The sequence below is a fragment of the Nematolebias whitei genome, chromosome 7 (assembly GCF_014905685.2).
Source record: "Nematolebias whitei isolate Nwh7 chromosome 7, NemWhi1, whole genome shotgun sequence".
In the NCBI taxonomy this organism is placed as follows: domain Eukaryota; kingdom Metazoa; phylum Chordata; class Actinopteri; order Cyprinodontiformes; family Rivulidae; genus Nematolebias; species Nematolebias whitei.
The window spans coordinates 2,620,106-2,634,803 of record NC_056504.1 but is presented as its reverse complement, the minus strand read 5'-3'; the positions used below and the strand labels follow the sequence as shown (position 1 = coordinate 2,634,803).

At 43.7% G+C, this 14,698-nt stretch overlaps 1 protein-coding gene across 1 annotated transcript in view; it reads right to left on the bottom strand.

Annotated features, from left to right (window-relative positions):
• The window catches only part of LOC119412183 (ubiquitin-conjugating enzyme E2 variant 1), a 28,416-nt gene extending 26,161 nt beyond the window's left edge, over window positions 1–2,255 (bottom strand). The window contains exon 1 of the mRNA XM_037679159.1: window positions 2,178–2,255. Coding sequence (XP_037535087.1) covers window positions 2,178–2,199 — 22 coding nt within the window. The 5' untranslated portion in view covers window positions 2,200–2,255. The remainder of the gene's footprint in view (window positions 1–2,177) is intronic.
• Between the last annotated feature and the right edge of the window lie 12,443 nt (window positions 2,256–14,698).

Here is a 14,698-nt window from a genome sequence, read left to right as displayed (position 1 = left end):
CTTTTTGCCCCACTCCCCTCAGGAAGGAGGTTAAGGAGCATTAAGTGCAGAATCACTAGACTGAGGAACAGCTTCTACCCTGAGGCTGTTAGACTCATGAATCTCTAACCAGAATAATCACTGTGAAAAACCACATCATGTTGCTGCTGATCTGTTTCATGTTGCTGCTGATCTGTTTCAATGTTGATGTGTTCATGCGTGCACATCTGCTCACAGACTCATGTTCATGTTTGTGCTGATGTTCAATGTTTTATGTTATGAGTGCTTAGTGTATATTTAGTTGATGTTTTTCTTAGTTCATATCTTAGATCTTATTACTGTTTTTCTTAGACATTTTATTGTTGGATGTAACTGGGACCCTGTGTACATAATTTCGCTCCACCACATGTACCACATGAGGTGCGAATGACAATAAAGAAACTCTGACTCTGACTCTGATGTTGTTCAAGGATATTTTTTCAATAAGATTGAAAACTGAAGGTACATTGTGACCTTATAACACCTGAGTGTTGATTATAAAACTAAATCGGCAGGTCAGACTTTTTAGAAATCGCTGATCAGCCATAAAACTGCAATCGGTGCAGCCCTAATTTAAAGGAAACATATATTTTGTTGTTTGTTACATTGATGATCAACAGATCTTCAGCTTCATTTTATTTAGTTATTTTGGGAAACTTCACCTGCACTTGAGTTTTTGTGGTGGATTTAGCTGATCTATATTTTGTGCAGACTTTTTCATTTAAATAACAGACGGATCTTTTTTTATTTTTATACTTTGAGACTGAATACTTTACTAAATAAAGTAATTTCAGTAAAATTAACCCTCTTTTTTTTTTTTTGTTTTTATATAATACTGCAAAGCAACAAGTTATGTTAATTTTGTCAAATGAATAACTATGATTTCTGTGAGTTTTTTGTTATATTACAAAATTTATCATTATCGCCAGAATGCTCTGAAATGTCACATTATTATATTTGAGTCATATCGCCCACCCCTAGACAGAACAAATCAATATAATGATTAGTTATCAGGTCACTGACCAACAGGGATTTAGAAGAAAGAGATATGATGTTCAACAAACCATATTTACTTATTTTATTCTTTTGTTCTTGTAAAGTAACTGTTTATTTTAATAAGATTTTTATGGTTTATATTTTTAGAGCTGGTTTCTGGTTTATTTGTGTGGTATTGTTAAAACTTGGATCATGGCATTTCCTAAAAGATGCCTCATTAATTCCAGCCATGTCTTCATTAGCATCTTCTTCCTTCTAAAAAAGTTAAGTCAGCTCCTCTGGACGGGTTCAAAAAACAAACAAACAAAACAACAACAACAAAAACCGTCCAGAGGAGCTGACTTACCTTTTTTAGATTTTTCTACCTGGATTAGTGAGCATGCATCAGAGTCTCCTCTTCCTTGTTTGGCAGGTTTGTAACAAACATCTTCTTCCTGGTTTTTGGACAGGGCAAGGTTTCAACTGCGCCTGCGCAGAGTGCCGGCAGAGCCAGTGTGGGGTCTTCACACCATCACAAATGAAAAGACATCAGCTGTAGCTCCCGAGCTCAACAACCTACACTGTGACATTCTACAGAAATGCACACTGACCGCAAGTCACAGTTAAGAGAAATACAGTGGATTACTCAGGTGTTGTGTCAGAATCCAGCAAGGCTATCATCATATTCTAACTCTTCTGTTACCTTCCAACTATGGGAATATTAAAGTGTTTGTTTATTCACCCTTTTCAAGTGTAAATCAATCAACCTTTATTTATACAGGTAATTCCCATTGAGCCTCGAGGACTCATTTACAAGAGAGACCTGATAGTTGTACGACTGAGACGTGAGTTTGTTAGAGAGATGTGACTGGGCGTCACCACACACATCCCGACGATGCTAACAGAAACCCGACAACTTGTCCTCGGCCTCTGCCGCTCCGCTGCTTCACGCCAAGGCTGAAGCAGAAAACTGTGCAACCCTTTCAGCTGTCACCAAGCTAGCATAACTTGGTGACAGCTTTGGTGTCACACGGAGTGACGTAAAATAAAACTTTACAGCAGCTGGACTCCCGGAAAGTGTCCAGCTGTCCCACAGACACATGAAGACAATGAACACTTGACTTCCGAATGTAAATATGCGCCAACACACACAAAATATCCGTAAACTCAAAGAAAAAGAATACCTGATCCGACGACGGCCGCCATTTTTGTCAATGCGCCACGGGAGCGCGCACACGTTGACCTGCCCAGAGCGCTGTTTGGAACTATACATAGTTCCCACGTGACGTCACATCCGGGGCATTTCCGGTACGTCCTCCATGTTGGGAGGCTGCCTCTAGCAGCAGGTACAGACACAGTTAAGTTTGCTGGTAGTTAAATTTTATCTAGTTTTTTTTTTTTCTTTCTTTAAGTAAATTGCAATGGTTGTTTCGTGCTGGGTTTAGAGGATGTTACAACCGGGGAGACGTTTGGGCAAAGCGCAGTTTTCACTTAATCCCCAAAATAATGAAATGTGAAGGACCTCCATGGAGGAGCTCACACAGAACATCGTTAAGTCTGGACAAGGATCTGCCCTCCAAGACTTTTAGGTCCCCTCTCCAAAACACGAAATGGACCATCGTAAGGAGGCTGAAGTGGTGAATAGTGTGCGTCATGGCGGATAAATACATACTTGGCCGACATAAGGTCCTTCGGCACAAACACCTGTGGAAGGCAGTGATGTGCTGCCACTGGGGCCACAGATCTATTTTTCCCTGTTAGGACCGCCCTACTCCCTTTTAGGAACAATTGAACCCACCAGACCTGGAAGAAACTCCCTTGGTACCCTCAAAGGCTGGCCAAGGACCAATTCAGCTGAAGAAAACCGCAGTTCCTCTTTAGGAGCTGAACGCAGGCCCAACAAAACCCACGGCAGGCAATCCATCTAACCATTATCCACCAATGAGGCCCGCAATGCAGCCTTCATTAAGCGGTGGAACCTCTCACAAAGACCTAAAAAAGTTAAATCTGGTCCTCTGGATATTCAAAAAATAAAACAAAGCAAAACAACAAAAAAAACGTAGAAACATTTCGTCTTTCATCCGAAAGACTTCCTCAGTCTGAGGTGCTGTATTCAGCTCAGTCTCTTAAATAGCACCTTCTCAGAGTGGATCAACCAGTTTTGCTGCTGACAACCAAAACCAGCTGCTCACATCTGGATAGTGGCAAGATTTCCCCATTCACAAAAAACCTCATCTTCTCTCAAAATGTAGAATATTTCGTATGAAAACACTGGATGATAGTAAAATGTTCTTAAAGGAGAACAACCTTTGCTTCATTTGTTGTGCCTCATCTTCACACATTGTAAAGGACTATAAAGTTAAGGTACAGTGTTCTGAGTGCAGCAGGGAGAAACACTGCACTGCTCTCCACCCAGGGCCAGCACCCTGGCTAAGAGAAACTGAACCTGTAGTAGAGCATGGCGGGGAGCCTGACTCCACAGAACCAGAGATCACTTCCAGCTGCACCCAGGTTTGTGGCATGAATAAAGCAGGTAGAGCATGCTCTAAAATCTATCTTATTAAAGTGTACTCAACAGGCCACCCACAACAAGCAGTAAGGCTCTATGCCATCCATGATGAACAAAGTAACAGATCATTAGTATGTCCCTAATTCTGTGAACTGTTTGATGATAGTGGACCCAGTTCTCCTTACTCACTTAGGACATGTGCAGGAACTAAAGATACAATGGGAAGGACAGCTACAGGTTATGTAGTGGAAGCCTTAGATGGTTCAGTCCACATTCCACTGCCTAGCCTTATTGAATGCAAAAATATCCCAAATGACATAGATGAGATACCCACACCCAGGGCAGCTATGCTTCACAGCCATTTGAAGTTAGTAGCTCACCTCATCCCTGAATTGGACTCTAATGCACTAATTTTAATGCTCCTTGGACGGGATGTTATTAGAGTTCACAAAGTCTGTAAACAGATAAGTGGACCTAAAAACGCACCCTATGCACAAAAATTGGACCTCGGATGGGTCATAGTAGGAAATGTGTGTGTAGGTGATGTCCACAAAACCCTTCCTGTAAAGACTTTGTTCACAAATGCCACTGAGAAGGGTCATCCCACAATGTTTGAGCCATGCCTCAATGTTTTCAGTATAAAGGAGAAATTGAGAAATACAAGTCCCATTCAACTTTAGCACCTAGCTTGTGGACAGCACTTGTGAATCGGACCACTTAGGATGTAATGTGTTCAAGCAAACCAGGTATGACAATTACATCTCACCTTCCATTCAGGACAACACCTTCTTAAAGATAATGGAAGGAGTAACAAAGGACAAAGATGACAGCTGGACAGCTCCATTACCATTTAAACTGCCACGCCAAAAGCTCCCTAACAACAGACCACAGGCCCTGAAGAGCCTGATGTCACTTGTTCGCAACTTTGAAAGTAATTAGGAAATGAAGGAACACTTTGTGACTTTCTTGGACAAAGTATTCAAAAACAAATATGCAGAAATTGCCCCTCCACTAAAAGATAAAGAGGACCATTGGCATTTGCCACTATTTGGTGTTTACCACCCACGTAAACCCAAACAGATCAGGGTCATCTTTGTCAGCAGCGCTAAGTACGAGGGTGTCTTTTTTTTTTTTTTTTTTTTTTTACATATGAGAGTGGGCACAGGTCCGGGAGGTGGAAATGATTGTACATCCCACCACCTAAATGCGACCATGTGCCCACTCCAGATCCTATATATGCATGTGTCGTGAGAGTGTTATAAGTGAGTGTCTAGGTTGTATATTAAAATTAGGGCCCAGGACCCCACCAGCCACGGAGATGTATGATTCTCCCCGTAGCTCAGTAGTGCACCTGAACCCCAAAACCCTGTTTGAGTGGTGGTGTGGTGGAGTGGGCGGAGGAGGACGTCGGGATGGGGAGGTGAACTGAGGTGGCAATGCCCCCCCAGGGGACCAGCTCCCCCACTGACCCCAATAGGCACCCCCACTCTCCGAGATCCACCAGGGGAGAGAGGCTCTAACAGAGATACCTAGGAGGAGGTGGCAGCCGCACCACCAGGGATCAAAGCCACGGACCGGCACATAGCCCCCGAGGACCAACCAGAACCAGGGCCAGCAACCCAGACCCATCCCGAAACCGTTCAGATGCCCCAACCCGATTCCCAGCCCAACACCCAGCCCCCCAACCAGAGAGGCCACCAAACCCCAACTGGGACAATCAGCCAGGAGTGCCCAAACAGTCAGAGATAGAGCACCACAGCGACCAAGAGCGCACCCCCACCCCAAAAAAGCAAGAGACCAGTCCACCCATAACAACACCCACAGTGAGAGCACCCCATGCAAGTGAGGGCACACACCCAGCGAGCCCAGACTCCCCCGGTCCCACAGCACAGAGCCCCCCACGCGAGAGCCCCCAATATACCCCACCCCAGTCACAGCCCCCCCACAGCCCAGTCCCCCAGCCAAGCACCACGCCGCGGCCACCGCCAGGCAAGAAGACACCCAGGTAAGTACGAGGGTGTCTCACTGAACGATGTATTGTTAACAGGACCAGATCTTAACAACTCACAGCTAGGCGTCTTAATACGCTTCAGAAAGGAAGCTGTTGCCATTACAGCAGACATTGAACAGATGTTTTACTGTTTCAATGTTCATGAGCAAGACAGGAACTACTTGCACAGTTCCTGAAGGGCCTACATTGGAGCACCCACAAGGGGAAGGGGAGGACAGCAATGAGCAACCCCCATCATCATCTGGATGGCGCGTTGTTGAACCAGTAACCTCTCCTGTACCACCTGCATTGAGCGGCACCCTGGAAAACTCAGCTCAAGACGAGATGACTGTGGGTGGTTGTGACTGAGTTGTTAGAGCAGTTGTCCTCCAATGCAAGAGTTGGGGGTTCAAATTCACCAGCACTCACATGCCAAAGTGTCCCTGGGCAAGACACTGAACCCCTCACTGCCTTCGATGTGTGTCCCATCGGTTTATGAATGTGATAAAGCACTGATTAGTCTCTTTAGAATGATTTGTTCAATTAGATTTGTAGAGATATAGTAGAGTGCTGTATGAATGGGTAAATGAGGGCACATATTGTAGTGTAAAGCACTTTGAGTATATCAAATCTTCCTAGTGGAGTTACCACCTGAGTTATGCCTAAACCCCACTGCAGCCTTTCCTCTAAGGGGTATAATGAACTAAACCTACGCTAAGGTATTACCCAGAGTTACTACATGCTAGTTCTTCTTAGGCTGTGTTGAAGGTGACTCACACAGATTTGTTAATGACCTCTATCTGTGAGCCACACCCTTATCTCACCTCGTGACTTGCCCAACCTAGCAGCTGGGGTTGGATCGTCATCCACAGAGAAACTCACATTAACGGCCGCCTACCTTCGTTGTAGAATGGCAATTCTTACTGATCTGGTTCTTTTTAGAATTCAGGGATAAGATTCTAGGATGTTGTTTAATTACTTACATCTGAGGAAACCTTTAAAAACCTCCTACTTTAATTATAGTTGAACCAAGCTTCTTAAATCCATGAACACGAAGTAATGAAATGAGAGTCCAGGTTTTTATGTTTTGCTTTGCTTTAATTAATAATTTGCAAGGGGACAGCATTAATTGCACACTCCAAAAATGATTACATTTGATTATATAATGAACTCAGTAATAAAGAGTCCATACTGTATATTACTCGAGAGAGGATCCTGTTTATTGATTTTGATGTCCAAAGGATTGGGAGTCCACTAAAGTTGAGATTTCCTTGCTCTGATGAGCTGAGATAGGGAATTATGAGTCCTTGAAGCTCGTATAAGCCATTGAGGGAAAGCCTTCCCTTCCATTTTGAGCCGAGCAACGCCCTAGAGCCCCAGATCGTGCTAAAACTCATAAGACCTCTGATACTTCCCTAAGTCGACTTTAGAGGATATTCACTCAAATTAATGTTTCTTATTTATCACAAACTCTCTTCCAGGACATGGCAGTAATGAGTAGATGACCCCAAAGTGTTGCTGATATTTCTCTGACCTCCTTGTTGTTAGATGTGCTGTTACTATTATTTGGTATAAATTTATAATAGAATGGTAATTAGGGAGCGTCTCTTACCAGCATGTTGTCTTAGTCTCAGAAGACTCTTTGCTTTTAAAAAGGTAAGAAAAAAAATCCATTACCCGGAACTGCAAAGAATGAGTACCCCAAGCTCGAAATAGCTGTTCAAATTTTGAAGATTTATTGATAAGATAGAAAGGCGCTATATTAGTACAGTCCATTTACTGATTCAGAAATACTTTATTAATCCCAAAGGGAAATTATTTGTTGTTGTAACTCGTTATCCTTGTTTCATTGAGAGATGTTGTTGATACTGATGGCTGTAGGCAGGAAGGGTCTCTTATAAAGGTCCATCCCACAGTGGATCCTAAGAAGCTGGCTGCAGATGCCATCCGATCCATCCACCCAGACTCGGCTGGCCTCTCGGTTCTCTCGGGATGTAGGACCGCCTGAATGCTGGGCAGAACTCCTCCCAGAGCGATGGCCACTCCTCCCAGCAGTCTGCCGAGCTCCTCATCGCTGCGGACAGCCAACTGTAGGTGCCGAGGAACGATCCTGTTCTTCCGCTGTCTTGAGCCGTGTTTCCTGCTAGTTCCAGGATCTCAGTGGTCAGGCACTCGAGCACAGCCGGCAGGTAGATGAGAATTAGGGCATTAACAGAGTACTCGGGTAATCTACACATCGATTGCTAGGACATCTATCGATGTTAAAAATGTAAAGTCGGGTATCCGTAGTGATGTCATATTATGTGACCACATATGACCATAGGGGGCGGTGTTGCACTGTTGCAGGTCACAGAGTATGGTGTAACACCCATAGATATGGTAACACCGGGTCCAATCCACCAGAACCAGTTTCGGTTTAAGTTTTGTTTCTGACGTGCTGCGTTTCTTCACGTTTGCAGTTTAATAATAAAAACAAATAGTTTAGTTTTTCCTGTGACTTATTTGCAGTATGATAAATGGTAAGAGCATAATATACGCTCCCAATGTTTTGTTGGTCTTTTTTTTTTGTAAACAATTACCTTTTTTTGTGGTTTTATTTATTTATTTATTTTTGTATCTTGAGATCTATGACGTCATCAAATACTCGAGTTCTACTCGGGTTTTATTATGTTAATGTCGAGTTTAAAAATTATATACTCGTTCAACCCCTAATGAGAATGCGTCTACAGAACATCCTTTTCAACTCATTTGAGATTTGTGGCTGTAGTTGAGATATTATTTGAGCTTTTGAGATGTTAATCAGCTGTTGATTGTAGAAAACTGCCTTGTTGCCATGGTTATGCATCATAACAAATGTCCAAAACTAAAAAATTTCAGTAAAAATCCTTCCAGCTGCACAGCATCTGATACCAGAGGAAACAATCATCCAAAAAATGTGATTTACATCCAGAAAAAGAGGAATTAAAGCTTCCAAAAGCAAAATCTCGAAACGAAAGTAACAGAGCTGCTCTAACATGTAGCCACCTTGAGCGACGCAAGTCAGTCTCAGTCTCCACCTGAGCCTAAGAGGAATGGATCTCCTTCCAGAGTGAGGAGCCCTCAACTGTCGGCCACTCAGCCGGACAGAACATGCATGGAGGACGTCGACTTGAGTAAAATGTCCATGTTGAATGCATGGGACATCTCCGATGAAAGCACTGTAAATTCTCAACCCAGCGACACTGAAGATCCTGTGTCACAACATGAGAGTGTGATTGAACTGAGCGATGACGAGGACGTCCTGAATCTGGATACATCAGAGGATGGCTTGCTAAAGGACTGACAAGTACAAGAACTGATTTCAAGGAGGGGGTGTCAAGTAATGTCAACTGTGAAACCAGTTCTACAGCCCACAGAATGCAACCTTGACCCCTCTAGGCAGAGAGAAGCTGCAGGCCTCTGTGTGTGCATGTGTGCTCTTATGTAACAAGAAACAAGCAGGCATAATCATTTACAGATGTTATCTATATGTGCGTGTACTGAGAACAGAACCAGGCTGCAGGCTTTTTTCTCAGTACAGAGCACTGAAGCTGCAGACATAGGAAAAAGTGTTTGAATGTTTTACAAATCAAATAATGTATGATTATTACTTAAAAAGTGATAATGTGAGTAAATATATGTGATTATGGGCAGCACGGTGGTGCAACTGGTAGAGCTGCTGCCTCTCGGCGAGCAGGTCCCTGGTTCAAATCCGGGTCCGGAGGCCTTTCTGGGTGGAGTTTGCATGTTCTCTCCGTGCATGCGTGGGTTTTCTCCGGTTACTCTGGTTTCCTCCCACAGACCAAAAACATGCATGTTAGGCTGATTGGTAACTCTAAGGTGTCCCTAGATGTGAGGAGAGTGTGAATAGTTGTTTGTCTCATTTGTCTCTATGTGGCCCTGTGATAGACTTGCGACCTGTCCAGGGTGTACCCCGCCCATCGCATAGTGATTGCTGGACATGGGCACCGGTGACCCCTGTGACCCAAAATGGAAGAAGAGGGTAAAAAGATAATGCATGAATGGATGGATATATGTGATTATATGTGATTAAAATAACTGAACAGTTTATAAAAGAATTAGTAAGCTAAAATCTTAAACTGTAATGTTGGCTGGAAATGAACTGATGGCTGAAATGAACAGAGTGTTCCCTAGAAGGACAACACCCGTGACTATAAAGTTAAACTATAATAACTCTCCTGGAGCAAGAACAGGGTGGTGGAGCTTAGAACAGAGTGTTCTATAAAAGGACAACACCTTATTGCAAGATGTTGCTTGGAACTGACTGTTCCAAGAAGTTAGTTTTATGACAGCTTAAAGGACCAGTCAGAGGGTTACAGCAGATGGTTACACCCGAAGAGACAACACCAGGCTAGAACAAGTTTAAACTTGTCTGAACTGATCTGGGCTGGCTTGGGTTAGACTATAAGTACACCACACAGTCACAGTTCTGGGCTGAACAGTTCAGGGAGTTGGAGGGACATAGGACGGTATTGGCTCTGCTCTTAAGATGCTGAAGAAGATTTTGTCAATCCAAAAAAGACTCCTTTTTAGTCAAGATAGGAGCATTCTTTTTGTTTCAGCCCGGGTTAAGAGCCAAACCAAAATCTTCTTCAAATCAGGACAGCTTTTTGGGCATGGGGCACACTTTCCCAGGGCTCTGGGAAAAGGATTTCACTTGCCTTTAACCAAAAAGCTCTTCAGACAAAGGAGAAACTATGGTAAGAGACGCCCTGATTTACCGTTCTTTTACAAATTTTATACAAAATAATAGAGACAGTTCTACCAACAGTTAAGGGAATCAGATTCATATTATCAACAATCTGGGTCCTCTGTTCATGAACGCCATCCAATGAAATAGGTTTTACAGAGACAAATAACAACAGTTTGGAGAGATTTCTTGTAAGTTTGTCAAGGAGTTTTAGAGTTCTTTAGGGTTCTAACATACTGGGACACTGGGTGTCTCCCACAGATGGTAGGAAGGCTTTCTCCCATCAGCTCATAAGAGCTTTAAGGACTCCTAACACCCTATCTCAGCTCATCGGAGCAAGAAAATCACCACAGTGCCAAGCAGGAAGAGTCACCCAATAATCATCAGTTTCTTCTTGGAGTGGGCCAGGCTTAAGTCAAGTCATGAATCAACAATACCAGGGTGTCTATAAGTGCTCACTGATGAAGCATAAAAAATCTGGTCTAGATCAGATGATGTATCACTGAGATATAACTGTTGGAATAATGTGGGGGCGCACTGGAGTCAAATGTTAAACAGCAAATCCAATGTGTGTAGAATGGTTAACTGATCACGCACAATAAATCTGGTACATATTGGATGATAATTCACTGAGCTATAAGTGGTTAAATAATCTAGAGGGTGCTCTTGAGTCATATGTAAAACCACAATATCAATCATCTATCAATGTGTCTAGTCATCTGCAACAGCAAAATGAAAGAGGGTGAAGCAGAACAACTCAGAATCAAAAATTCAGCCAGCCTCAGCAATGCCCAACCACCACATTCCACCATCAGTAGAGAGGAGAGGGATGCACTCACCACTCTTCGCAAGGACAAAAACATCATCATTCTCCAAGCAGACAAAGGAAGGTGCACAGTGGTTTTGAACCAGAAAGACTATCATGAGAAAGTTTTGACACTCCTTAGTGACTTAACCACTTATGAACCTCTGAAAAGTGATCCAGGAAGTGGTTACAAGAAGAAGTTGAAAGACTGCCTGAAAACTTTGGAGCAGGACAAGGCTATTGACCGTTTTCTGTACCACAGACTGTTCCCAGGGGAGGCCACACCTAGTCTGTATGGTTTACCTAAAATCCACAAACAAGGTGTACCTTTAAGACCAATTGTTAGCATGATTAACTCTGTCACTTACAATGTTTCCAAATATCTGGCATCTGTACTCATCCCTTTAGTTGACAGCTCAGAACACCACATACAGAACACCATGGACTTTGTGGATAAGTTGAGGGATGTCATCATGGAGACTGATGAAACAATGGTCTCTTTTGATGTCACATCACTCTTTACGTGCATTCCTGTTGATGATGCAGTAGAGGTGGTCAGTTTAAGATTAAAATCAGACACCACTCTGAGCAGCAGGACCACACTTTCCACAGAACAACTGTGTCAACTCTTGAAACTGTGCCTGCAGTCAACCTACTTCAGATGTGGGTAGCAATATTATAGGCAGAAATATGGATGTGTTATGGGGTCTCCAGTTTTTCCTATTGTTGCCAACCTGTACATGGAGGAGGTAGAAAAAGAGAGCCTTGACGTCCTTTTCAGGGACACCACCAAGTCATTGGTTCAGGTATGTTGATGACACCTGGGTTAAAATTAAATCTCAGGAAGTCCAACATTTTACTGACCACATCAACTCTGTGGATAAATACATCAAGTTCACACGAGAAGATGTAAAAAAATGGCAGGTTGGCTTTCTTGGACTGTGAGGTCTCAGTCTCTGATAAAGGACATTTGCAAACTGAGGTGTACCACAAACCCACCCACACAGACCAGTATTTGCAGTTTGACTCCCATCACCCTTTGGAGCACAAGTTAGGAGTCATCAGAACTCTGTACCACAGAGCAGACAGCATCCCCACTAACTCAGGAGCCAGGCAGAAGGAGAAATCCCACACAAGACAGGCTCTAGAGCAATGTGGATATCCTAACTGGGCCTTCCTGAAAGCAGAGAAGAAACCCAAACAGGACTCCAGTCAGCCATCAGGTGAAAAGGAGGAACCCAGACCCAGACCAGTGGTCATTCCGTATGCTGAGGGAGTATCAGAGAAACTGAGACGTTTATTTTCTAAACATAACGTCCCAATGGCTTTTAAACCCCAAAATACATTAAAGACTGGTTCATCCCAAAGATCCAGTCCCCCGGAACAAACAGAGTAATATTGTGTATGTTGTTCAGTGTCAGGAGAGTGATCAGTCTTACATAGGGGAAACTAAAAAGCCACTGGCCAAAAGGATGGACCAGCACAGAAGATCAACATCATCAGGCCAGGACTCTGAGGTCTACACTCATCTCCAGGCCAGAGGTCACTCTTTCAGGGATGAAGATGTTCACATCCTGGACAGAGAGGAATGATGGTTTGAGAGAGGAGTAAAGGAGGCCATCTTTGTGAAAACAAATTGTCCATCATTAAACAGGGGTGGAGCCTCCGTGTTCAACTGTCCCCCTCTTACAATGCTGTGATTGCTAGTATCACTCAGCCCTCTGTGAACAGTAAACAGCCATCAGGTGCTAATGATCCATTGTTAGGCTGATGGTCCTTCTTGACCATGTGAGCAGCTGGTTCTGGTTGTCAGTAGCAAACTGGTTGATCCACTCTGAGAAGGTGCTATTAAGAGACTGAGCTGAATACAGCACCTCAGACTGAGGAAGTCTTTCGGATGAAAGATGAAACGTATCTACTTTTTTTTTTTTTTTGCTTTGTTTTGTTTTTTGTTTTTTTGTTGAATATCCAGAGGACCAGATTGAACTTTTTTAGATTTTTCTACCTGGATTATTGAGCATGCATCAGGATAACTGCCAAGTCTTCGTGTGACTTAGTTCGCTGTGGCGACCCCTGAAGAAGGGAGCAGCTGAAAGACGAAGAAGTAGAAGAAGGAAAAAAAAGGCATTTTCTGCATCATAAAAAAACTTACAATTTCAATGGTTCCACTAACACTAAAGCATCCTGTTCAGCATCTCTGCCATCTTTTGAAGGTGTCACATCAAACTCTGTCTAATACCTGTGTCTTTCTTTTCATTCCAAGGGATGGATGTGCATCAGACAAGCTCATAACAGAAAGCTGTGGCCTTCTCTCCAGATTATTACCCGGGGACGTTGTGTTAGCTGACAGAGGCTTTGATATTAAAGACAGTGTCGGAGTCAAGGTCAAGGTTCTTTATTGGCATTCACATCACATGTTGTACATGAGGTGGAACAAAACTGTGTACACAGGGTCCCAGTTACATCCAACAAAAGTATAAATGAATGATGTGCTGAGGTTCAAATCCCATCATTCACTAAATGGAGATGTGAACTTGATGCTAAGGATGTTGAACACACACGAGCACACCTTAGAATTTATGTGGAATGAGTGACTGGTTGCATGAGAAACACAATGTTACACAGAAATATACCAGTTAACTATACTGGTGCTTACATGTAAATATACCAGTTAACTATACTGGTGCTAACATGTAAATATACCAGTTAACTATACTGGTGCTTACATATAAATATACCAGTTAACTATACTGGTGCTCACATGTAAATATACCAGTTAACTATACTGGTGTAGTTAACTCCCTGGGCTGCCATTTTACCGTAGTGGAGGTGTTTGAGTGTCCCAATGATCTTAGGAGCTATGCTGTCAGGGGCTTTACGCCCCTAGTAGGGTCACCCATGGCAGACAGGTCCTGGGTGAGGGACCAGACAAAGTGTAGCCCAAAGACCCCAATGAAGAGAAAAATAAATGGACTTAATGTTCCCTTGCCCGGACGTGGAATGTCACTTCACTGGTGGGGAAGGAGCCTGAGCTGGTGTGTGAGGCTGAGAGGTTCTGGCTAGAAATATCATCTCTACGCATGGCTCTGGCTCTGGAACCAGTTTCCTTGAGAGGGGCTGGACACTCTTCCACTCTGGAGTTGCCCTTGGTGAGAGGTGCCGAGCAGGAGTGGGAATACTTATTGCCCCCCAACTTGGTGCCTGTGTGTTGGGGTTCACCCCGGTGAATGAGAAGGTGGCCTCCCTCCACCTACGTGTGGGGGGACAGGTTCTGACTGTCATTTGTGCTTATGCACCAAATGGCAGTTCAGATTATTCACCCTTTTTGGAGTCCTTGGAGGGGGTACTGGAAAGTGCACCTCCTGGGGACTCCCTTGTTCTGCTGGGGGACTTCAATGCTCATGTGGGCAATGACAGTGAGACCTGGAGGGGTGTGGTTGGGAGGAACGGCCTCCCTGTTCTGAACCCGAGTGGTGTTCTGTTATTGGACTTCTGTGCTCGTCATGGATTGTCAATAACTAACACCTTGTTCAAGCATAAGGGTGTCCATATGTGCTCTTGGCACCAGGACACCCTAGGCCGCAGTTCGATGATCGACTTTGCCATCGTCTCATCTGATCTGCAGCCACATGTCTTGGACACTCGGGTGAAGAGAGGGGCGGAGCTGTCCAC